General features: G+C 48.2%; 1 protein-coding gene across 2 annotated transcripts in view; it reads right to left on the bottom strand.

The window, feature by feature from the left end:
* The window catches only part of Ebf2 (EBF transcription factor 2), a 199,103-nt gene extending 177,775 nt beyond the window's left edge, over positions 1 to 21,328 (bottom strand). Inside the window, exons 1-7 of one of the 2 annotated variants that reach the window (XM_021202912.1) lie at positions 20,667 to 21,328; positions 19,370 to 19,804; positions 17,016 to 17,172; positions 15,973 to 16,036; positions 15,551 to 15,606; positions 15,038 to 15,111; positions 7,722 to 7,790 (exon numbers count right to left, since the gene is read on the bottom strand). In XM_021202912.1, coding sequence (XP_021058571.1) covers positions 7,722 to 7,790; positions 15,038 to 15,111; positions 15,551 to 15,606; positions 15,973 to 16,036; positions 17,016 to 17,172; positions 19,370 to 19,500 — 551 coding nt within the window. In that variant the 5' untranslated portion in view covers positions 19,501 to 19,804; positions 20,667 to 21,328. Of the gene's footprint in view, positions 1 to 7,721; positions 7,791 to 15,037; positions 15,112 to 15,550; positions 15,607 to 15,972; positions 16,037 to 17,015; positions 17,173 to 19,369; positions 19,987 to 20,666 lie in introns of those variants that run through there. The other variant, XM_029541613.1, reaches the window with a different exon arrangement.
* Positions 21,329 to 25,622: the final 4,294 nt, after the last annotated feature.

The following is a 25,622-nucleotide window of genomic DNA, read 5'->3' as shown; positions in this document are numbered from 1 at the left end:
AGAGAGAGAGAGAGAGAGAGAGAGAGAGAGAGAGAGAGAGAGAGAGAGAAGTAGCCCCAAGACCAGGCTTTTGTGGCCTCTTAACAGTATTAGCTAGGTGCCCCAACTGTGGAGATGGGTGTCTTCCCAGAAGTCAGTAGCTTTAAGCATCACTGATGAGCACAGACTGTCACATCTGGAACTTACTTCTGGGCTTAGTACAACCATGGAAATTAGACTACTAATCCAGTGCCACTCTTCTTACGAAGAGGGAAACTGAGGCTGAGAGGTGGCTCATGGTCTCTGTAATGTCACACCAATGGTTAGTAGGAGCCCAAATCCTGATCTAGGTCGCCACAGTGAGGACAGACAGAGCTCCATTCTATCTCTCCCTCAGGTGAATGTGACTTACACAGTCTCAGCTAGCACTGCAGAGGCCAGCAACCCCTGCAGGTACCCCTGCTTCCTGCTCCCTGCCCACTGCTCCCATCAGGGGGCCTGACTTGTCATGCTCCCAAGTCTCCCCGCTTTCCTTGGCTCTGAATTCTGGGCATTTCCCCCTACAGTACCAAACGGCTTTAAATCCAAAACTACCTGATGGAGTAAAATCTGATTTCACTGCTGAAACTCATAACCTTAACCAACTGACCCCCAACTCCTTGAGACTGATCTACACCCCCACACGCATAATGGAGTTTTTTTTTTTAAGCAACTACTAGAGCTATTTAATTACCACAAGTCGGTTAGCATAATGACCAGCACACAATGAGTGCCAATTAAATGTTAGCTAAACATTAGTTGTTGGAGGAAAATGTCTCTCAACTATCTGACTTGCTCTTTTCCAGGGAACAGGGCGGTTTGGTCCCAGCCTGAACACCAGCCTCAGCGGCTTTGCAGATATCTCTCGTGGAGCTCAAGTCCAAAGATGACCTGAGTACAGACTCCGTAATAAAAGGGGAAGCGGGGACTACACCACAAATCAGAAATACAAATAAATAGGATTACATCTATGCCTTTGATAAGGGAAAGAGCTCCCTGTCCATCCAGGATGACAAAGCCAAACACTTAGGGCTTCAATCCCAAAGTGACTCTGCATGCTTCTATCCCTTAAGAAGCTCCAGGCTGTGGGTGACACGCTCAAGAGAGGAGAAAGAGAGCAACAGCCCGGGAATCTAAGCTGTGATTCTCGGGAGGAAGGTAGTCTAGTAGTCTACAGGGCAGTCAGAGATGGGAAGCAGTTGTTCTAGGAACTGGGGGGAGAGCGGATGAGGTCACTGTCATCCAGCTAACAGGCCCTGGTAAGAATGCCTATCAAGATGATAGCCGGAAATGAAGAAAATGTCATTTAAATAGGGTCTCTGGAAACAACTCAGTCAATAAAGTACTTGCTGGGCAGGCACGAGGACCTGGGTGAAGATTCCCCAGAATCCATGTAAAAAACCACACAGCAGGCAGCATGTGTCCACAAGCCTAGCACTAAGGAGGCAGAGACAGGTGGATCACTAGGACTTGCTGGTCAACCAGTCTAGGTGATCAGTGAGATGCCTTATCTCAAAAAATAAGGTAGAGAGAGGTGAAGGGAGATACTGGCTTTCAACTTCTGGTCTCCACATGCATGTATCCTCACATCACACACGAACTTGCACACACACTGCAATGTGGAGATGCCTTGAAGATGCTGTGCTAAGTGAAACAAGCCAGTCACAGAAGAACAAAGGATGAGCAAGTCCATTATCTGTGATTCAGGATATAGACAGGTAGATACGGGGCAGGGGGGAGGGTGAATAGGAAGGAATAGGGAGTTGTTTAATAGGCACATAGTTCCAGTTTCAAAAGGATAGACAGTGCTCTATGGATGGAGAGCAGTGACAACTAGCATGGCAACGCGCCTGACTAAACCGATAGCCTCACTGTGGTCAAGATGATAAATGTCACGTTACATATATTTTACTACCACTTAAATAAACATACAAAAAAAAAAAGGCTCTGACAAAGAGAAAACATCTCAAAAAGTCCCTGTGGGCAATTGAACTCCAGATATTGTTTGAGGAAACTTTCTGAATCATAGCCATTCCATTGCTCATTTGGCTTCTTGAAAAAGAAAAAGAAAAAGAAAAAAGAAAATAAAAACACATCAATACTTGAAAAGATTCTCCTGAGTGGGGAGGGATAGGGGGATCAGACATATGTGAGAATAGAATCCTCAGGCAAGACTGCTCTGTTCGTGTGTGAGAAATGGGTTGGGCATGTTCTTTTCATACCTCCCCATGGTCACCTATGGGGAGGCTCCTCCTATAGACATTCATTCTCCCAGGGGAAGGGTACTTCCTTCCAAACCTGGTGAACTGAGTTCCAGCCCCAGAACCTACTTCATAGAAGGAGAGAACTAACTCCTTCATGTTGTCTTCTGACCACTACACATGCACTGAAGGATGTGCAGACTCACATGATCAATCAATCATCAATCAATATTGTAAAGATTCAAAAAGAAGTCTCGCAGTTATGAGGTTCCTGGATGGGAACTACTCTGCCGATGACGACATGATGCTGAAATGTTAAAGGGTGAAAGTCACACCAATCTAATTATGAGCCTGTCCCTACATTTTTCTTCCTGTGAACAAACTATGATCCAACCCCGCGGCTCAGTGATCAGGCAACAGAAACTTCCGGACAGAAGATCGAGTTTAAAGAGCAGCCAGACTCCGGCACCAAAGCTGAGTTAGAGCTTCCCTCGGAACTACAAAATGGAAGCCATTTCTATTTACCAGACAAGACTTCTTGGCCAAAAGAAGCCAAAGACCACAGAGGGGGATTGTGTCATTGTTACTGTTTGAACATGAAACATGAAACACTTGGTTACCAAATGGTGGTGCTGTTTTGAGTCTGTGTCATGGGGCCTTGCGGGCTACAGGCTTAAGGAAAACAGCTCTGCCCACTTCTGGCTGAAGACCCTCTTCTTCCTGGTCCAAGCCATTTACTAAGCCACTTCTTCTGGCTCCTGCTGCGACAACGCTGACCCATTCCACTCCTTCTCCACCTTGTTGGACCTCCTACAACTCCTCATCAAAACAGAGCTCTATCGGGTCAGCAACATAAAATAAGCAATACATCTGTCATGGTTTGTACTTTCCCAGAGAAGAACTTTGCATTTTTGTACTGAAAAAATGGGTGAATCTGAGCCCCTCTCTTCATGTGACTTTTCAGTGTCTTTGCAAATCCTTGTAATTCTTCCTGGCCTGAGCTTTCTGGAGGAAGGAATAGTTACCCAAAACTTCACAAAAGCACGCTGAAAATACAAACTAAGAATAAGAAAATAGATCCAGGTGGCGGTGGCATACACCTTTAACTCCAGCACTCAGGAGGCAGAGGCTGGTAGATCTGTGAGTTCAAGGATGGCCTGGTCTACAATGTGAGTTCCTGGACAGCTAGGGCCACAGAGAGAAACCCTGACCTGAAAGGAGCTGCAGAAACAGCTGAGTGGTTAAACAAACTAACTGCTCTTCCAGAGGACACAGGTTCAATTCCCAGCACCCACATAGTGGCTGACAAATATCTGTAACCCCAGTTCCAAGGGGGTCAGCACCTTCTTTTGACCTCCAAGACATTGCACTGACATAGTGCCCAGACATGCATATAGATAAAACATTCATGCACATAAAATAAAATAATAAAAAAAATCCTATAAACACACACAAAGTAGGTGTATGTTTCTAGAGCGAGCCATCAAGGTAGAGAGACATTTAGCAGGATACAACTCTTACATTTGGAGCTAAGTCTTGGTACACAGAAAACTAAGTTCCTGGTAAGGATCCCCTACTGTAAATGCTAACTATCAATTAAGGGTTCACACAATGTTGAACACTGCTTTTCGAATTTGGAGCAGTCTGTTAGAAACTAAGCCGTTGCTAAGATGAGATCACAGGGGCTCCTTGGGCAACGCAGTTGTTTGGTTGCAGCCTGGAATCCCTTGTGTCATGTAGGAGTGCTGTTTGCCGTTTACCTCACCCTGACCAAAGACTCTAATTGGCCATTGCTGATGGGCATATCTATGATGTTTTCTGCCTCCCATTTCGTTATTCCATAGAGGGAAAGAATAGATGCACCCGTATCCTTTCACTGCAGTGTTGCAGTCACCAAGGCAATACATACATGCATACAGACATACATACAGACATACATACAGACATACAAAAGGAATCCTTGAAAGGGGATGGAACGTTGGAGAATCATGCTTGTGCCTCCCCCTTCCATGAACATTTACAAATCCAAGGGAGTAAGTTGTCTTCCCTTGAGCTGGAGTGGAGAAAGTGGGGATGCGCCTGCGCCTGCGCCTGCGCCTGCGCTGTGAGGAGACTCAAAGAGAGAGGTGTAAATTAACTGCATCTGGCGAGGCTGGGTGCAAAGGGTGAGATAATTAGCCGGTAGTATGGGAACAAGGGCAAAGGAAAGACCTGGACATTTCCTCAGAGGAAAGCTGAAATCAACTGCTTTGCACCCATTTGGTGTGCGGTAAGGGAATGCGACACCTTCGCGCTGGCAGCCATTGAACCCAAGGACCATATGTACAGGCAAACCAAACTGCTGGACGATACAAGCTCCACCCACCTTCCCACCCAACAAACCTGACTACATGCCTTCTCACTTCTTAAAATGAAGGCAAGACCTTAAAATGGAGGTTATACCCAAGAGACGTTTGAGAGCCGCGAGATAAGGTTCTGGTTAGGAAGCCGTGTCTTCAGAAAAGGACTCTACAATAAGGAAGACGTGCAAATACATATGTTTATAATTGTTCGTAATAAAATCAGTTCTCCTAAGACCTGGCGTTAAGCAAACGTATAGCACTGTTCTGTTTGTGTGTTTCCATGTGTACATGTGCAATGTTTGGAAGTAGCACCTATTTCAGGTGACTCAGAGACTTCGCCAGGCTCTTTGGATGCGTACATAATGGTTAAAACAAAAGCCACCTCACATTATATTTGTAAGGACACAATTTCTACCATCTTAGAAAAATGTGAAACATTCTAACACAACCATGAAGACACCTAATATGAAACTCTTTTGTCTCCACAGAAGAAAGAATATTGCCTTCTGGGAGCTGCAGAGAAAGCTAAGTGGTTAAGAAGTTATACTCTCCCAGAGGACCAGAGTTCACTTCCTGACATCCATCTCTAGCCACCCCAACACCCTCTTCTGGCCTTGATGGGAACTGCACTCATGTGTACAAATCCCCACACAGACAAAGTACATATAATTTTTTTAAAGACTGCTTTCTCTGTTGCTATTTGGTTGGTTGGTTTTCTTTGTTTTGTTTTTCAAATCAGAGTTTCTCTGTGGTAGCCTTGGCTGTCCTGAAACTCTGTATCCCAGGCTGCCTCAAACTGACAGAGATTCTCCTGCCTCTGCCTCCTGAGGGCTGCGATTAAATTAAAGACGTGCAGCAACCTCCCCTCCCACGCCCACCCCCACGCCCATTCTTTGGTACTTTTACTATGTATTTCTGAGAGCACGTTTAGCTTTATCCAGGAATGCATTTTACTAACAGCATTGAAAGTAAAAGCGACTGCAAAGCAGAATCGGTGGGATGTGTGCTTGTAAGATGCAAGGGTGAGTTGGCACATACAGGTCTGCAAGCATTTCTAAAACTGGCTTATGGGATATTTATCCCCAGAAGAGATAGAAGAGTCATGAAACTAGGTATCCTTCCTGAAAGAGGCACTGAAGTTAGTGGGGGAAAGTAGATGAGAGCTGGGCAAAGTGGGGGGAGTGCTTATAGCACAGGTCTGAGAACTCTTGTTTGGATCCCTAGAACCCACAAAAAAGCCAGACTCAGTAGCACTAGTGTCTGTGATACTGGCGCCCCATACGGGGAAATGGGAGGCTGAAACAGTACACTGCTCAGACGCTGGTGGGCCAGCTAGCCTATGGAAAGGGCAATGAATAAGAAGAGTCCCTATCTTGAACAAGGTAGAAATCAAAGACCACAATCCAAGGTTGTTCTCTAAATGTCACACAAGCACTGTGGAAGCACACCATTGGACACACACACATATACACACGCACACACACACACACACCACAAAGACTAGATGAAGATCAGTGAGCTTGTGTACACACTCCAAAGGGCAAGACTTGTGTCTAGGCACTTGCATATGCTTCCAGTTCCCAGAGATCCCAAAGGCATTGTGGGAAGGGCAGAGATGATATTCTGTGTGGTCAGCAGGCAATAGGCATTGGTTAGAACAGAGAGTAGGCTGGGAGAATGCAGTTGTTGAATTGAGGGGAGCATGAATCTGACAGTAAGATCTACTATATTCTGATGCCAATTCTGCCACGCCAACTGTGCACACCACTCCACTCTGGAGCTCCGTTTCTTTGTTTTGTTTTGTATTTTTAATCTATAAAATGAGAAAGATGAATGGCCCCAGAGAGTTCTCCCAATGGTATATATATATATATATATATATATATATATATACTTTTATAAATACCAGAGACACTCCAAACAGCCCCCTTTAAATTGCAAATACACATTAAATTCCCATACACATCCCACAACCACTTCCACTTGTTTGCTACCCTCTTCCAAGCATCTCCATCCTCTCCTGCAGTCTACAGCAGCAGGCAGCATCCCCAGCAGCCATCACTTTCCTATGGATGAACAGCGATGCTTAGTGCATTGGCCAAGGTCAAGAGCTAGGACAGGCTCACAAGTCCAGAAGTCCCTATGGCTGTGCTATACTTTCCATGCAGAAAGCAAGCTGACTTTCCTGGGAAGAGTGCCAGAGGTTCCTCCTCCCCACTGAGAATATACTGGAATATTAGAATAACAACTTTGGAGACGGAGGTCTCTCCGAACCATTTCAGGACCTGGCTAGAAACCCGAAAACCCACAGAAAGAAACAACAGGGAATTCTTCCCGTTTTTTAACGAAAGAGAAAAAATTAGGGATGGGAATATGGGGTTTCTTTTAAAATTACATGATTGCTGGAAGTTAATTTGGTATTTCTTCGTTGGTTTGTAAGTTCTGTTTCCAATCACAAAAACAGACAGCTGAGGACGCCTAAATCACATTTCAGTGAATTAGCATCTTGTCCCAGAGAATCTATCTCACTCTGATCACAGCGTAGACCCCAGACTATGGTCCTGTGTGTTAGGAAGGACTCTTCCTCGGTACAAGAGCAAATTTGTCAGGAGCCTGTACATGGTTACCTGAGATGACAGACTTCCAAGTCCAGCAGAAGCCATAAAAGATGGTTTTAAAAAATGTCACTGAGGTTGGGGTGTACTGATTCCTCCAGAGAAATGATTGGCCATACCTGCCAGAGGGGCTGGGGTTGCACAAAGACCTCACCATCCTCTGTCATCCACATATGTTATGAGACACACAAATAAATCTGCTAGTGACTTAAAGGTTCACCTGCTGAAAGGATGGTCCCGGCACAAGTCTGTACCCCAGCACCTGGGAGACTGAGGCAGGATAAGCATACATTTAAGCACAACCTGGGTTGTTAAAGTGACATCGCAAACACCGAAGATTAAATAAGAGAGTGAATAAAGAATAACAAAAGGAAGGCCCTGACTTCTTTCCAGAGACATCGCCAACAGGAGGAAATCCTGGCTGCAGGAGCTTCGTGCCTTGTAGAACATACAAAGCCAAGCTTACAGCAGAGTCCTCCAGGATCAGTCCTCAGAGTGGAGACTCAGGAAAGAAAGAAACTGAAGAGCAGAAGGTGTTCCCCTACCTGTCGATGATGACCGGGTCTGACGGGGTCTCGTTCCGGTTCCCGCAGCTCTTCTTCTCACAGCATCGACTATAGAACAGGAAGGAATCAAGATGGTGAGAGAAACCCCGTTAAACCATAAAGGCTCCACAAGCCTACAGCGTAAGAACACCCGGAAACGGCCAAGGTAGCCTCGCGAACCCTGAGCTGCACCACAGCACACTTTGCAACAATGTTCTATTTATTTTTCAAACCCTCAATCTGAAGCCGGGAAACTCACTCAGATTCTCTGCTCTCCAGGCTGCCAGAGCTCAGCTTTCCAGAGAGCCAGATCTGGAACTTAACCACAGATGTTTGGATTTTAAGGTCTACAAGGTCACTTCCAGGCTGATGTATGACGATTTCTATGAAAGTGTATTTCAGGTCTTTGTATCCCAATAAATATTTAAAGAAAGAAAAGGTGCAAGAATGTAGAAAATAGACCAAAAATAGCTGCCTGGGTTATTGTAAACCTTACTGGCCTGCCAGCTTTCTCTGGAGAACTTGGTATCCTTTCTAAGCATTTATTTATCCACTTATTGCCATTCTCCAAAGAGAAAGACAAGAGTTTATGCATTTTAAAATGTATACATTTTATAATAAAATATATAATACAAATTTATACATTTTAAATTTTATGCATAATAAAATTTATACATTTTATAAAAAATGAACATATAAAAAAGAATGTTATACATTTTAAAATAGGAAGGAAATAAACCACAGAATTGGAGAAGAGTAGCTAACAATTCCATCAAAGCAGAAAATGGACTTGAATGTATCCAGGTTCCAGTCTTAAAGTCTCTGCCTCCCAAAGTGCCCCCCTCTGTAATGTAGAGAGTCTGGTAGACAGACAGACAGAGAAATGTTGAGGAAAGGAGGAAGAAAAAGAGAAGGGTGGGAAGAAAGGAGGGAGGGAGGGAGGGAGGGAGGAGAGAGAGAGAGAGAGAGAGAGAGAGAGAGAGAGAGAGAGAGAGAGAGAGAGAATGAATACAGAGCAACTACAACAATGAGAAAAAGCTCCAAATGGCCCTGAGGAAGCAACACGCCAGCCCAAAAGTATCTGTTCAAAGTAAACAGACAGTGAGGTGGCCAACCTGGTACACAAATCCCCAGGTGCTGCTCATCAGACCACAGACTCTTGAACACTCACTATCAAGTATGGCTGATTTAGCCTGTAGCCATGGCATATCTCATAAGAAAATCACAGCCATACCTACAAGTCGGAGCTATCTAATACACGAGCTACCATATCATTACCAGGAATTGAACTCAGGACTTCTAGAAGAGCAGCCAGTGTTCTTAACTGCTGAGCCATCTCTCCAGTCCCAGAGCTACCTAATACATGTTCCTAATAACTATCTGCATGTGATGGCTGTCGTGCCATGGCTTCTGTGAAGCTCAGACCTAGGGTGCCACCCCTGAGAAACTGCTGGACCAGGAATAAGAGGTCTGACATCTAACCCATCACTAACTAACCACATGAACTCGGTCCATTATCCTGAATCCCTCTGAGTTCCTCTTCCTTCTCCAGAAAGCATTGGGGTTGATTATCTCTAGAGAGGCTTCTAGGTTAAAGCTGATGAGGGTGAAGTGATGCGAGAGAGTTCATGCAAATTATAACAGTACAAAGAGAAACAGAAAGAAGACCCATATGGCAATGAGGTACCCCAAAACCTGCCCCAGCCCAGGGATCTGCTCAGTGACCCTCTGCAGCCCACCCATTCTCCCTCTGATCCTCCACAGGATTGAATACACACAAACAAATGTAAAGGCTGGAGAGATGGCTCCTCAGTTAAAAGCTCTTCTAGACGACCCAGATTGTATTCCCAGCACCACGTGGTGGCTCACAACGTCTGTAACTTCTGCTACAGAAGATCCAATGTCTTTTCACAGTAATAGGACACCAGGCATGCGTATCACATACACACATATATAGAAACAAAATACAGGTGAAAAAGAAGTTGTTATTGGTGATAGTGGCGGTGATTTTTTGGTTTTTGAGGCAGGGTTTCTCTGTATAGCCCTGGCTGTCCTTGAACTCACTCTGTAGACCAGGCTGTCCTTGAACTCAGAAATCCGCCTTCCTCTGCCTCCCAAGTGCTGGAATTAAAGGCGTGCACCACCACTGCACCACCTGTTTTGTTTTTCAATACTAGGTTTTCCCTGAACAGTTCTGGCTGTCCTAGAATTTGTTCTGTAGACCAGGCTGGTGTCAAACTCACAAAGATCAGCCTGGCTTGGCCTCCCAAGTACTGGATTAAAGGTGTTTGCTGCCTATACATACATATATATATATATATATATATATATATATATTTAGATTTTATTTATTCAACTTTACAAATATGAGTCGTTTGCCTGCCGGTATGTGTTCCACATGTGTGCCTGGTGCTTAGAGAGGGCAGAAAAGAATGTTGAGTCCCCAAGAACTTTAGTTACAGGTGATTAGGAATTGGACCTGGGTCCTCTACAAGAGTGGCAAGTGTTCTGAACTGCTGAGCCATCTCTCCAGCCATCTTTTAAAAAAAAAAAAAAATGAATATTTACAAACGTTTGAAACTCCTCTCTCGCCAGAGATATACAGCTTCATTGGTAGGCAACCTTACCACCCTCAGAGTGTAAAAGACCCTTGAGAGACAATGACACCTGCCCTCCCAATGAGCATGAGGCAGCTCTAAGACATACAATGAATTAGTAAATAATAAAAATAATCTCAACTTTCCTGATTGCCAGTGGGGCCTTCCAAAATAATATTTGACCTTTGACATTATATTAGCTCTTAACTTTTAAATTTTCAGTTCATCCCAATATGAACACCATAGAAAACAGGAGCCAGTTCTACTCCAGCCTCCAAAGCCTTTGCATTCCCTGCAAACTCCCCATCTACCGTGTTTCCGGCTCCCACCTTTCCCGTCGTCATAACTGGAGTCGTCTTTCTGTCAATGTGTTCACATCTGCTGACTGGGTGAAGTGACTTTGGCCAGCACCACACTTTCAAACACCGCCCCCCACACTAGCCAGCTAGAGACCTCCAAAGCTAGACTGTCCTTTGACATCACCAGCTTGTCGGCCTAGTCCCACAATGTGCACAGCACTGGTACAATTTAATTACAATCACATATGCCCTTAGAATGTGCCAATCTGTTTAGCTTGGGGAGGAACGATTCTGAGGAGGAGGCCTGTAAGTTTGCAAAATTTCAGCTGCTTTCCATGGGGATTTTCTCTATAGTGGGAGGGGAGGGCGCGCCTTGTGTCAGGGTGGGGTAACGTGAGGGAGTCAGGCAGGGACCGAAATGCAGAGAAACTGAGCCTTTACTTCCAATAGGAATGTATTAAAATATCACCTCTAATATCAACACCCAGCAGAGAAGAGATACGGAGACATTCACTGGGGCACTAAACTCCAATAGCAAAAATATAAACAGAATAGGAGCTGGTTATAATGCCCCATTTGAATGTTCCTTACAATTCTCTGGGTCTCTCAGTTAAATTCCCTTTCCAGTTTTCGGTTTGATTTGGTTTTAAAGGGAGCTCTCACTAACCTGGTCTGGTTGTGTTTAGTTTGATTCTTAAGTGGTAGTCAGTCTTAGCATTCCTAACAACCAAGAGAAGCAAGAAACCTAAGACATAGAAGCCCACGGTCCCGGACATTGTGGGGAGCTGGCACTCAGGAACTGAGTCCCTGAATTACTCAGGTGACATTATCCCTTTTTCTTTTCTCTCTGGACAAGGTCTGAATGACCAACTCAGGTTTACCTACGTTAGTTTCAAAGCTCTTAGGGTTATACTTCAACAGACAGGTTCCTCGGTCTGAAGTTCCTGAGAAGAAATTTTTTGTTTGGTTTGATTTGGTTTTTTGTTTTTTTTATTTTTTGTTTGTTTGTTTGTTTTGAGACAGGGTTTCTCTGTGTAGCCCTGGCTGTCTTGGACCTCACTCTGTAGACCAGGCTGGCCTCAAACTCACAGAGATCTGCCTGCCTCTGCCTGTCCCAGTGCTGGGATTAAAGGTGTGTGCCACCACTGCCCAACATTTTGTTTTGCTTTTAACTGGCAATGACAATAAATAAATAAATAAACAAATAAATAAATAAATAAATAAATAAAAGGCTGAACTTCAATATGTTAAAACTACCAAGCACCCTGAGGGTTTGTGGGGTTTCTTTTTCTCACGTGTGAAAGTGAAAGCTCTGTGTCCCTGTCTGCTTAGGCTTGGTTTAGTTAATTCTACAATTTATTTGGGGTACCTTCTGCTTAAAACACTCTCAAGTTGCTCACAAGGCCTCTCCTCCCTATGGAATCTTTGAAGAGGGGAAAAAGAAAAACAAAGGCTTGGGGGAGTGGAGATATTGGGTCTGAGAAATTTTTATCACAATTCTGAATCTTACCTGAAAAAAAAAATTTTTTTTTCAGGAAAGGGGAAAATGAGAGAAAGATGAAAAGATGACTGGGGAAGGAGAAAAAAAAAAAAAAAAAACACCCTGGTCTCAGTCTGAGGATGTCTAGTCAGCCAAACTCCAGCCCAAGAAAAGCTAATGTGTCCTTTACCCTCCCAAACTCGTTTTTAAAATTCAACCCTCAACTTTCAAAAATCTGTCTCTAATTTCAAACTCAAATAAGCTCACAGCATGGTGGCTTTTGTTTTGTTTTCTTCTCCCCAACTCCTCCCTGCGATTGCATAACAAAAGTGTCTAAATTCACACCATCTGGCCGATAAAGACACTGGCCCCACTGCCCGGCTGGCCCATCTGATTAGGGCCCTGTCTAGCCTGCGCCTTGTGGCGAAAAGTCACAGCTGTGGGGTTTGCTCACGCTCAATACAACTCTGTTATTAGCCAGCTGTAGGCCTAGAGACGACTTCTGTTCAAATTATAATATCTTTTAACCCTCTGAGCATTGAGGGCGCAGGGGTGGCAGGCAGCAACATAACACCTAGATATCTCCTTGCTAATAATTGGTGAAATGAACTAACGCAGCGAAGAGAGGGTCGGAGATCACTGGGGAAGCAAGAAAAAATTATTCCTAAAGAGAAGAATTTTGCCCCTTTGTTTTGTCACACAGACATACACAGAGTCACACACACACACACACACACACACACACACACACACACACACACCATCCCCACCACCAAAGCTAAAGACAATTAATGAACCTTTTACTAATGAATACAGAATAGCAAACCATTTCCGGAAGTGCCCAGGTACACCAGACAAGACCATGCAAAGGAACTATGTGTACTAATTGGTCACTGAAGAACTGGGCACCTCATTCATACTCCACCACTGACAGCTGTGACTGACTGTTCAAATGAAGGAGAAGGAACTTTTCCCCTTCCAAGAGAATCAGCCTTTTTTGACTAGTGAGAAGTTCCCTTATGCCTGTGGAGTCACATGTCTCTCATCTTCCAGCACACACACACATATACACACATGCACAGATACACACACAGACACATACACAGACATACACAGATACACATACATACAGATACACATGCGCACAGATACACACACATAAACACATACATGCACAGATATACACGGACACACACATAAACACACACAGATATATCCACCCAGATGCACTCATACACACACATGCCCAGACACACACACACACACACATACACCACACAAACATGCATGCACGCATATACTACAGACAGTAACCCATCCAATGGATCATTTATTCACCTATCATTAATATTTGTTTGAGAATCTAGAGAGAAAGTATGAGTTCATCTTCCTGGCTCTCCACTGCGGAGAAGTTACAGTACATTAAATTTGTATATTGTGTTACTAATGCAGACTAAACTAGAGGCTTTAAAAATTGATGCTGCTATTTAAACAGCATAAAATGAGGAGGATTTGATTAGGCTTAAAAAAAATAAAAATGTCATCCTTAACTACTGCTGCATGCGGTGTTCTGAGTAATATTTAAAGTGATGGGGAGGCGTCATAGATGGTGGACTACTTGGGCCTTTCTTATCTTTTAAGACTGTCTCTCCAAAGATACTTAACAGGTAGTGACAGAAGGAATCTTCTGACTAGCCAACCAAATCAAAGTGCTGTGCCTGCGGAGTCTGGATACTACCTCTTACCGAGAAGGACATCTTAGAACAGGGTTTTCATTCTGACCAGACCTGACAAGAGCTCTGGGGTAATGGAGGACCTACTCGAGCCCCAGGCTTTTCCAGACTTTCCTGAATAAGCATGTCAGGTTGTTATGGCTCCTTACTGGCTGGGTTAAGAGGTTTGGGGAGGAGGGTGCCTTGAGAGAGCTACCTAAGGAGCAACTCTACTAAGTCAGGTGTCCTGCAGTTATCCCCAGGCTGCTCAGAATGAGAGAAGGACTGCAAGAAAACCAAGGCTTTTCCTCCAGTCAAACTGTGGAGAGAGTGCGTATACAAAACAGACTTTGCCACTTCCTCCTGAAATGAGTCCTTCCTCGGTATGTTCCGTTTATGGTATTAACACCCTATGCGCTAGACAGCACGCACCGGGCACTCCCAAAACATTAGTTGAAAGATTTAATGTGAGCGTGAATTCCCTACACCACCATCACCATCTATTTTCTTCTGTTTAAGTAGAAGAAAGGGGACAATGTACACGGCTCAAAATAGAATGGACTGGGCTCTGGAGGGCAGGTGGGAAAGCCAAGAACTCCAATAGACTGTGCCTTTCATAGTGTGATCCTCTGAATCCACCTTTCCTGGAATCTCAGATGTCCCAAGCACGGGTTTCTCCCTGTGCGCCTATTCGTTCCCTGTCCTCTCCCACCCGAAAAGATTTTCTGCCCCACAATTCCTTCTTGGCCTAAGATGTGACCCTGCTGTGAAATCTTACAGAAGGAGAAGTCACTTTACCAGCAGGGGATGAAAAGCCCAGGTATCTCACCGAGGACAGAGAGGCCTAGGACCTGGGCAGTGCCTGGGAATAGGCCTCCCAGCCCTCTGGTGGTACCCAGGGCTCAACAAGTGGCACCCTCAGAAATCTACCCTAAGCAGGTCAAGCAGTAACAGAGACTGGTGCGAGCCCTCGTCTCAAATTCAACCTGAAGCCTGGCCCAACACCTAAGCAGAAGCTGAGATTTCTCATCCCGTGGAAGAAACTCTGGGAAATCGGGTGGATGCAATCCACTCTCTGGGTTCCCTTTCCCAGTTCTAAGCCTTAAAGACTAGGAGGGTTTTCTGAGCTCCAGATCAGCTCAGGTTCCCATCTACCAGGTTCCCTTGGCAACTCAGCCCCAGGACTCCCTAGCTTTCCAGTCGAGCACAAGGAAAAGATGCCTCTTACCTGCACATCACCTCATGTGTCAGCAGAACTCTGCACATTTCGGGATTCTTATTCTGCCCCTCGTAGGCTATGGGCTGTCAGAAAGGAGACATGGACAGGGTGGAGACTTTAGAACAAGCCCTAAATCGGTTCCCTCTCACTGGCCGTGAAGAGAGCTTCCTCCTCTCCCTCTCCCGCGGCACAGAACCAACCGGAGTCTTTGCCTAGTTAATACAGCCGAAGAAGTAGTTTGCCCTTAGTTCTTAGCAAAGAGGAATTCTCCAGCAAACTGAATCTTCAATAACTGTTTGCTGTCTTCAGCCCTTCATTTGTCACCTCCCAACACCCAGAATTTCCCCATAGCACATGAAACAGGGCCACCAGAATAGGGAGAGGGGGGGTCCCCCAGAGTGGACTTGAGGTAAAGAGAAGTGTGAATCCCCTGCTGCAAATCATGCAAGGGGCAGAGGTCACCAGACAACAGGACAACTCAGGGGAAGTGGGAAGTCTGCAGTAGGCTCCCTTAGGTCTCACCTGTTTGGTGACAGAGTCGATGAGCCTGACATAGAGGTCCTGCTCTGTGCGGACACCTGCACGGGAGGGGACAGGCAGTTGGCAAGGATGGCCAAGACCCTCTCACACCCACCCCAACACTTTCCCTGCCCGGGAGTCACAAACACCTAGATGGAATTGACATGAAGGGAGACACCCCTCAACTGCCATCCAGGATCAAGGCTCACACACACACACACACACACACACACACACACACACACACACACACACACAGAGAGAGAGAGAGAGAGAGAGAGAGAGAGAGAGAGAGAGAGAGAGAGAGAGTCCCCACAGGCCTGCACTCACTAGCCTTCTACCCTCCCAAGCACAGTAGGAGGCAGACACAGCAGCTACTAGACCTGGCTGCCTGAGGACCAGTGCCTGCCCCCCAAGCCACTTACCGTTGCTGTAAAGAAGCTGTAACTTGTAATGAGTGCCATTGTTGGTCTTCTCATTGCCTTGCTCCTGTAAAGACAGAAGCCCTTCACTCCTGAACTTTTCCGTGCCCCACACAACCCGGGTCCAGACCCAGATCAATGGGCAAGGAGCATTTCCCACCATTGGCCATCTTGGGAAATTTGTCAAGGCCTACAACCGCTTGACCTTCACCGGCCCTGTCTCTCTTTTAAAAATTTCCTAAGGGTACTCCTGCCTCCAGCCACCGATGCCCAATGCCCAATGCCAGCACCAAAGCTGTCTTTAAGCAGTCCCCACCCAGTCTATCTGTCCTTGAGCTCCCAGGCTACTCTCTACAAAAAAGGGTAAACCTGCCTGTCCTTTAGAAAGGGCAATATTAGCCGCCTTTGGGGAGGGGTGGGGAACAAACCGGGAATGACCATTTCCAGAGCTCAGGGGCTTGGCAACTAGCCACCCCAGGTTTCCCTTTCTTTGCACAGCCAATGGGCCCAGCACATATTGGTTTAGGTAAACAACCCTTCATTGAGGATCAAACGTAGCTCTCAAATTAGGGTTTGAGTTCAAGGGAGGTGCTCAGTCGCTGGGAGAGTAAGCAAGCCATAGAAGGCTGGCCCCAAGTTCCTACATAAAACTGAGTCCACCCACCTACACCCCTGCCCTCTTTCTCGCTGCCCAGGGAAAATAATAATAATAATAATAATAATAATAGTTTTAAGAAAAACTGGAGACTGGCAGCGACAGCGTTGGGTATACTTTTAAAACTAGGTCTAAAGAACTTTTTTCTGCGAGGTCAATCTATGCCCTGCCGCTAATACTGACCCCAAGGTTAGGGCGCACAGCCGCAAACGCCTGGTTCAGAGTTGGGGCCCATTGAGGTGCGGGGGTGGGGGGGAAATCCACTGAGTTAGAAGCTAAGGGTGAGACACCTCAATTTATCATCCCTGATGCTAGCGGGAGAGTGTCGCAAGTGACAGATGGAATCCTTAGTGCGGGCTTGGGGTGGGGAGGTGTTCAGGGGTCCGCTTACTTTGTCGTTCTCCACAAAGTCCACGAAGGCCGTGCGCTCAATCTCCACCGGCTGTCCCTGCCTGTCGTAGAGCGCCAGGACAAAATGAAAGAAGTTGGATTTCCTCAAGTTTGAAGGAGGTTGCTTTTCAAAATGGGCCCGGGACAGGGCAACTCCGCTGCACAGGAAGTGTTGGGAGAGAGAAACAGGACCAGGGGGAAAGAGAGAAAGACTGGGTGTTAGGCAGTGACTAACGTGCCCAAACGACGTTGCAGAAGGGCCAAGGGACTCAAAACCAGAAACCTGCAGGGCCTTTCTCATTTCCGATTAAGAATCACACTCTCTCAGAGGGGTTGCAATAAGCACCTTGCTTCCACCACCCCGTTCCGTTATACAGCCGCCCAGAATCCTGTCACCAGAAGGCTCTTTTAGTAGAATAGAAAGACCAGAGCTGCCGGCCGAAGTCCTAAGAAGCGCTGCTAAACCCCAGGTGCCTGCCCCCCAAAACTCAAAGCTGTGACACAGATTTAAGGAGATAGGGTTCTTTTGCATTTGAACAAGTGACCCCCTTTAACTCCTGGCTAATGAAATTCTGGACCACAGACTACAAGATAGGAAGCCTGGAGTCCAAGCCTCTGTCCTCACGATTTGCCTTACTCTACCGAAATTTGCATCCATGACAGCGTCAATGCAAAATCCCCCACAGTCAGGGTCGAGGACTCAAGGACTCGCTACTGAGGACCTTCACCCCCAAGAACCACTCCATGTGAAGAAGTCGGAATGTTAAGAGACAAGCAGCGCCCTGGCCAGAAACCCCGGGCGATCCGCGCTCCAGTGTTTTCTCCAATTCCCTGACTCTATAAAGCTGGACCCGGAGCCTTGGATGCGTCCACAGGACCTCCCTATATACCTGTCTCTGATTGTGCCACATTTGACTGAAAACCTTGTAGAGCCGGCGAAGTGACAGATGGTGAGGGCAGCCTGGTGGCCCTGAGGTCTTCTGGATTCTTGTGCTAGGCACGGTCGCAGTCACTTTTTTAAAAAGTGTATAATTTTGGCTAGACCACCACAGACTGCTGTTTCAAACTTTAATAAAGTGCATTTTATTTCGGACGGGAAGACAGGAGGGAAATATCATTAAGCGCCGGCTAAGGAGCGGATCTGAGGAAAGTGTCTTGGTTCCTTGGCTTGTCACCGCCGGAGCGAGCACACAGACCGCTTTCGAGAGCCACGGCCTCCGCGAAGTACCATCTGCTTCGGAGACAACTGAGCATTCGGCTCTGGAGGAGTGGCAATCGGGTACTGCAGCTGCCACTTCAGGCATCCGGTTTGCGGCCTTTGCTGTCACTCCTTGAAGGGTGGCAGCCAGTTCGCTCTACCCGGGACACCCGGAGATGTGGCCTGTCTGCAAAAGGGGTCAATTCTCAACGTGAAGTCCAGATTTAAGGAGGTTGGCGCAGACCGCAGAGCGCAGAGGGAGAGTCGAGAGTCGTGGAAGAAGTTTGTGGGCTTCTGGAGAGGGTAAAGGAGCTGCCTCTTGAAAACTGGCCACGAAGGCCACGAATCTCAGTTCAGTAGCGACAGTGAGAAGCGGGACTGGAATGTCTTCGTGGGATGGAACCCTCGACAAGTCTTAACTATCCGTACACGCGAAGATTTGGAAACAAAATCAACTTGAGGAACCCGCAAAACTGGAGGCTTCTCTTCTCTGCGGCTCAGGCAACGGATCTCCATTTTCTCCTCTTCCCCGACTTCTCCTGTGCTTCGGTCCATCCTCAGTCTCTTCGGTTTGTCTGTCCCACTCTCCCTCACCCAGGACTCGCTTGCTTGTCCCCTTTTCCTAGAGTTCCCGGCCGCCTTGCCTTCCCTGCAGCCCCTCAGGCCTCTCCGGATCCTCTCGCCGCCGCCACCATCTGGCCGCTGGGCTCCCCGAGTCTCCAAGCCATCCTGAATGATGCTGGAGGAGAGGCGCTCGCAGGAAGCGTGGGGGAACCTAGGAGTGACCGGAAAGCCGGCTCTGCCGCTGCGCCGGCCGCCAGCTCGGATCTTCGCGCGCCACTCCGCTAGAGTTCAGGAGTAAACGCCGCGATGTGAGCTTGAATGCTACTTTTAATAATTTTTTTTTTGTCACCAAAGAACGGACTGTGGGAGAAACACCCATGACCTCGGTAGTTCAGAAACTACAGTGTCGACTGCTGGGGGAAAAGAGTTCCCCTAGTCGCAGCGACCTGCCCGCCCAGGGAGAGCCCCAGTGCGCACCGCCAGGGAGGAGAGACAGGGACAGAGAGAAAGAGAGAGCGCGCAGTGGAAAGAGGAACTCGGGGAGACAGACACAACCAGAGACTTTCAGAGCACAACGGCTCCAGTCTCATTACCTCTGAGCCGCGACATTGGCGTCCACCACGCCGACATTCCGGACCCAGGACCTGACCGAATCCATCTCGGCACCCAGCGACTTGTCTTTAAGAGCTGGTCCTCTTCCTAGCGTATCTTGAATCCCAAACATTTAAAAATTCTGGTCCTCTACTGTCGCCTTAAAAGTGACTTTACGACCACACCGTCCTCACTCTCCAACGCTGCCAGCAAATGGTGTTCTCCAAAAGCAATCCGAGAAAGGCGGCAAGGGCCGAAGTTTGGGGGCCCTCTTGGAAAGAAATAGCCAGCCCTTTCCTCCACGCACAATGCAAAGTTTGCGTTTTTTATCCTCAGTGGCTTCAGATCTGCCGCCTCGGGGCTTCCACTCTAGGTCGCCCGCATCCTTCCAGCTGCACAACGTTCTCCAGAAAGTGGCCACAATTTGGAAGCATCACCTGTTCTGGGAAAAACAGGAGGAGATAGATAGCTGCCTGATCTCTCCCCTTCCTCCTTGTTCCCCCCTCCCTGCTCCTCCCCACCGTTCCGATATAGGAAAAAAAAATCCCCAACAGGATCAGTTGTAAGAGGAAGGGGAAGACCCGGAGCGGGGAGGAGGCGGTGGCTGAGAGCGCCGCAGAGCCGGGCTGCTGCAGCGCGCGGGCCCCATGAATGGTTACTACAACCCAGGCCGCGGGAGGCGGAGCCCAGGCCCGATAAGGAGCCTCATTTGCATGGACGCCCGGGATTGGCCGGCTCTGGGCAAGCCGGGCGGACGTCCTCCCGCAGCGTTCGCCAAGCTTTGCGTTGCCCGAAGTCCGGGAGGTGAAAGGCTACAGCAAGCCACAAGCACCGAGTCCCGACCAGGGCCCCGAGTGTTTGGCCTGAGTGGGAAAGGGGGGTCCCCAAATCCTTAACTAAAACAGAGTAGCAGGACTCTGAGAGTTAGGAACATGATGGTTCTTTCCGATCGCAGGAGCAGGAAGCCTGCGCGGATTTGCCTCTAGGTGCAGGTTTTTGTCGCCTGCGGGGGACCCTACAGATTCATTCCCGGGGTTTGGACCTGTGACCACCTGTATTTATGCTTTTCGCAAACTCTACCCCCAGGGCATCCATCTTTCTGAACCGGTCTACCAAGTCTCAGAGAGTTCCAGGGAAGCAATCATTTCGTGCGAAGGCCACAAGTGTTAGAAGGAGAGAAGAGATGAAGGAAGGAGAGAGCGGAGTGTGGACGAATGAGGCTCAAGTGCAGTTTAAATAAATAAACTGAAATGGTGGAGGAGCTAAGGAAAACAGCCCAGGGAGGGCGGGAGCACGCACCTTTGCAGATAGGAGAGGTTGCTGACAGCGTGACTGGCTGAGAACTGTGGGATGAAGTTTCGAATCCTCCCCCCTTTTAAAAATCTCCCCTCCCCAATCCCTTAAGGCCGAGGAACCCTGCGTTGGAGACACGAGGCGTCTGTGAAGAAGTCCTGGAAACTTTGTCCGTCGAGCTCTGGGATCGCGAAGGTTGGTGGTCGGGAAGCCGAGGCTCCACAAAATAGCTGAAACCCTAGACGGCTGGAGGTGCCTATTAAAAAAAATCCTCCTGGCTGGGTGTTATTTTCTTGCTTCTCTTTTTGTATTCTGATCTGCGCGTGGATCTGCTGTTGAAATCTAGAACGCCAGCGCGAAAACAGATTTGAAGACAATGAATGCAAATCTGTGCTCAAAGACCATCTGCCGTGGAGGAGACAATCAGCTGCGCCACGGTTCGAGCGACTGCACCCGAGCCTCTCAGCATCATTACAGTCGGGAGACTTTCCTCCCGGCTCAGGGCTCAGGTTGAGTGTCAATTGACTCCTGACCGGACCCCCTAGCTGTAGGTGAGCGCTCACAGACGAGCTGCGAGAGTTCGCCGCTAGAGGACACAGCGCCCGGGGTGCACGTTGGCCCGGCGAGCGAACTGGAAGCCTGCGCTTTCAGACACTGCGAGTCTCCATAGAAAAGGGACCTGAGCACGTCACTTCACCTCAGGGGCAAACGGCGACTACAGACTGCGCAGGCGGGATGGTACTCCAGAAGATTTGGTCTCTGTTACAGTAGAGACTGACTTGAAAGCTGGCTGGGGCTCTCTTTGCACAGACTGGGGAGGGGGTGGAGGAAGGGGGGGCTGGAGTCGCGTTGACGGTGTACCCTAACTCCAGGCCTTTAACTCCAGGCTTAAAAGGGAGGCAGGGTGGCTTGTGGTACAGTTGGGTGTAAGAAAATAAGAGGCCTAGTTGCATAAGGCAGTTGTCCAACAAAAGAGGGAGGGTGGGGGAGAAACTGGTCGAGATAAGATCCACCTCTGCGTTTTCAGCTGCGCAGTCCGGTTACACAAGACTTTACGGATAATTGCGACCCCAGGAAAAACTAACTACCCAGAGTCTTCGAACTGGGCCTGCTCGTTTTTTGTTTTGTTTTGTTTTGTTTTTGAAAGTCTGCTGAATTTAACTAATCCCTTGTCCTTCTTTCTTGTCCCGGCCGTGTTCCCAGCTGGGCAAGGCCTCAGGTTCCCCGGTGAAGAGTGTGGACCAGCCGATGAGCCCTCTGACGTGTGGATGAAATGGCTGGCTTTTGTTTAGTTTTGTTTTAACCTCCCCAAGGAGACTTTGATCAGCTCCACCTCGAAAATGTTCGCGAAAGATGCCGAGAGCCTGAGGGGCTGCGGGGCAGCAATGGGCTCCGGCCTAGCCCGGGCCCTCCAGCCCCTAGAGGCTCCAGGTTAAAGGGCAGAGCCAAGGTCGCTGACGCCTCTTTTCTCACCAGTAACAGCTGCCGCCCAAATTATACCCCTCAGGAAGCGAATGAATTGTTCCTTTCTCCTTGCTCCCTGCTGCCTTCTCCGAAGCATACTCTGTCAGTGGTCTCACCTCCCTCCTCCCCAGTGACAAGTTCAGAGTGGCGATGCCCTGCTGGGAGAGTGTGTGGGTGCCTTATCTCTAGAACTTAGTGGGACGCTTGGCTCTTAGTGGTCTGCACTGAGAAACCCCACCTGCCCCTGCGGCCCCTCTGGACACTGGGGACAGCCTGCGGACCGGCCGCTTGGGGTCCCAAGGGTGGCGAGCCCAAAAGTCCAGAAGTTCCTTGTAAGCATAGATGAAGTTCCAGACCGAGTATAGAGGAGCAGTCGGCCTTGTGCCCTAAGCTGTAGCGCTTGTGCGCGCCGAGAGCCATTCTGCCAACCGCCTTGGCTTTGATTACGTTTGTCAAGGTCTTAGGAAGGGGTGGCGGAAGAATTGACCACCGGCGCCAAAGAAGCGGTGCTAGTGGCTGCAGCGCGCAATCGTGGCTCCCAGAGGGTTGCTCCCATCTCCTTCGCCTCCAGCTACGTGAGAATAACCCTCCATTAGGAACCTGAAACACAAACGACGCCCGGTCTGGGACTGGGACCAGGCTGGAAGAGCTATGCCCCCCTATACCCTCCCCCACTCACAGCCTCAAAGCCAGGCAGAGTACCAAGCCTTCCTCCGCCAAGGACTGGGGAGTCTCGCGGTCCATCCTCGAGAAAAATCCAGAACTCACAGTATTACTATTTTTCACGACCATCTAGTTACACAAACTGGGGAAGTGGTTTGGGACCCCATCTTACACATTATCACCGCTTTTGTTCACCCTTCTAAAATACCAGAGTCCAGGTTTGGATTCCCCCTCCCCCTTGTTCGTGTTGTACTGCAGCTTAATACAATATGTTCAGGCCAAAATTGGTTTTAAGGCCCGGTTGGACCAGAATTTACCAGCCCTGACATCCTGTGCGCTGGGGCCCTTCTCTAAGTCGGAGGTTTGCGGTATGCCCACCAAGCGTCATAACACACCCCTCACCCCGCAATTCTCCCCCCCACACACACACATACACACACACTCGTGTGTCTGCCTCTGTGCAGCCCAGAGCACAGATCTGGACCCTTCCTGAGTACCGGGACAGCTAGTATGAGCTATGTAAATTTAAAAGGTTTGGTCTCCATAACCAATCTTTGGACAAGCACTTTTCCTTTACTCGTTTTTGTTTTTATTTAAACCGGACTTTTATTTGCCCAACTAGCAACAAATGGCTCTGCTCTATCTCAGAGCCCTACTGAGTATTTAATCCACAATCTCTAAATGATTTTTATATTAAAAACTCTGATTTCACTGACTCCCACACCAAATTGCAAGCTGGGCATTTTTTTTCTTCCTCCAGAAACTAGATTTGTACAGTACATAAGTGTGAATTCCCCAGAGAGGGGAGAGCAAAGAAATTACTTCATTTATGGTTTCATGATAAATATCTCGCATGTCCATACCAAGGAATCTCCTTCAAGGACAGTTCGATTAGACTTGGGTACGATTTTGATTTGTTTTTAACACGATGAAACAGAGTCAAGAATCTACCGAAATACTAAGATTACAGGATAGAAAACTGTATAGGCTCACCGGTATGGTGCCCAAGTCAACTGGGAAGTGTTTACCGTAAATGAACCGAAGGAGTCTAACACTTGTGGAAGCCACAGAAAAGTATTCCTCAACACCGCCTTCCTCAGCCATCCTCTGCTTCTCTCATACCTCCTTGGTAGCAAGCGCAAAGAAATATGCTTTAGAAGTGCGCTTTATTTTTTCCCCACTCGCTCATTCAGAGCGATTGCAAAAAGTCCGGAAGACAGGGCCCAGCCAAAGTACAGAAAGGTAAGGAGGGGCAACAATACCAGCGGTGGCAACAGCTATAACAGCGACGTTCGGAGCCCTGGTGTCATCTGCACTGGGCTCGCTGGCAGCGCAGGAATGCCTAGGGTATGCGACAGGACACAGGTGACTGGCAGCTTCTACTCTTAACACTGGGATTCAGCATCTCGGCTGCTGAGTGTCTAGACTAGACAAGACCTTGCCTTGGGGCCCACGCTTGAATAAACTGGCCTGGTTTCCGCCACTTCCAGAAACCTATGCAGAAAGGCCGTGTATACTGTCCCAAATTGTTCTCAGGAAGCCACGATCAGGAAGGGACAGATGCACACCAAGAAGTTTTGGGGTGCCAGGCACTGGCTGCGCATTCCTCCATTCAGATTGACACCGGTTCAGTGGCTGTATGAACTTCCACACCGCGGAGTTGCAAAGTGAGCTTGGGCAGGGGCTGAGGTGCCAAGTCACAGCTCCGCTGGAAAGCAGAAAAACAGCCCCATCACTGGTCTTCCAATTCCAAACAGGATAGGCAAGGGATGACCTTTAAAGGGGAAAAATTAAATGTGACTCTCCTAACCTCGCCCCCCCCCCGCGCGCCTCTCCTAGCTTCTCAGCTCACTTGAGATAAGCAGAGAGCCTCTCTGAAATGCCCCCCCTTTTTTTTCCTGGTGGTCCCCCGCCCCCTGCCAGCCGGCAGGGGAAAGCCCGCGGGACCTCCCAGCTCCCTTCCCGCTCCCGGCGGAGGTGTGAGCGATGTGTTGATTATTCATATTTTTGCGGAGCACATACTCCGCAGCGGCCGACGCCGCCACATTTCACACGTATACTCACGTACACACTTGGTGCGCACACTTGTCGGGCACTCAATGCTCAGTGCGGGAGAGACTGCCCCCCCCAGGGGAGCCCTGGCTCTGAACCCGTAGGGGGTGTCAGAAAGCACACACTAGGCCCCTTTCTCTCCTTTCCCTGACCCTCGCCCCCAAAAATACGCTCACTCATGGTTTCTTGATTCAACTTTTTTTCTCCATGAAACACTAACCTTCCCAAGTCACTCTCCAGGTAGGTGTGTGTGTGTGTGTGTGTGTGTGTGTGTGTGTGTGTGTTTAGGGAGGCAGCTACAAATATCTCACCAGTTCGAATTTCAATCCAGCTGGCACTAGCGATCTCCTTCAACGCACAGCCCGCACACCCACACCTCCGCCCACGCCACATACCTCGGTTGTAGGAATGCAAAGAGAAAGGGCTCTTGAGCTAAATGCATGGCTTCCAGTTGGAAATTGGACCTCTAAGGATGGGGTCTCCTCAAACTCTGCCCCAGGCCTAGAAATTTCACGGAACCCCACTTCCACCCATGCACCTTCCAAGACTTCGGAGGTGCGTGGGTCCTTGCTTCGCTTTGGAGTGGTTAGGACTAAGATGCATCGCATAGACTTCAGAACCAACTGAGAAAACAAGTCGTTCCCGAATCCCGGCAGCTTTGACCTAAGCAGCAGAGGAGACACAAGTTCATTTACGCTCACCTAAAGGAACACGGACAAGGCTCTCTAGGAAGGAGATCTTCGAAAGGTCCGAAGCTGAAGAGACCTAGGGCAATGAGCGCCG

This window comes from Mus pahari, chromosome 8, assembly GCF_900095145.1.
Source record: "Mus pahari chromosome 8, PAHARI_EIJ_v1.1, whole genome shotgun sequence".
NCBI classification, from domain to species: Eukaryota; Metazoa; Chordata; class Mammalia; order Rodentia; family Muridae; genus Mus; species Mus pahari.
This window is presented reverse-complemented; position numbering and strand designations above follow the sequence as displayed.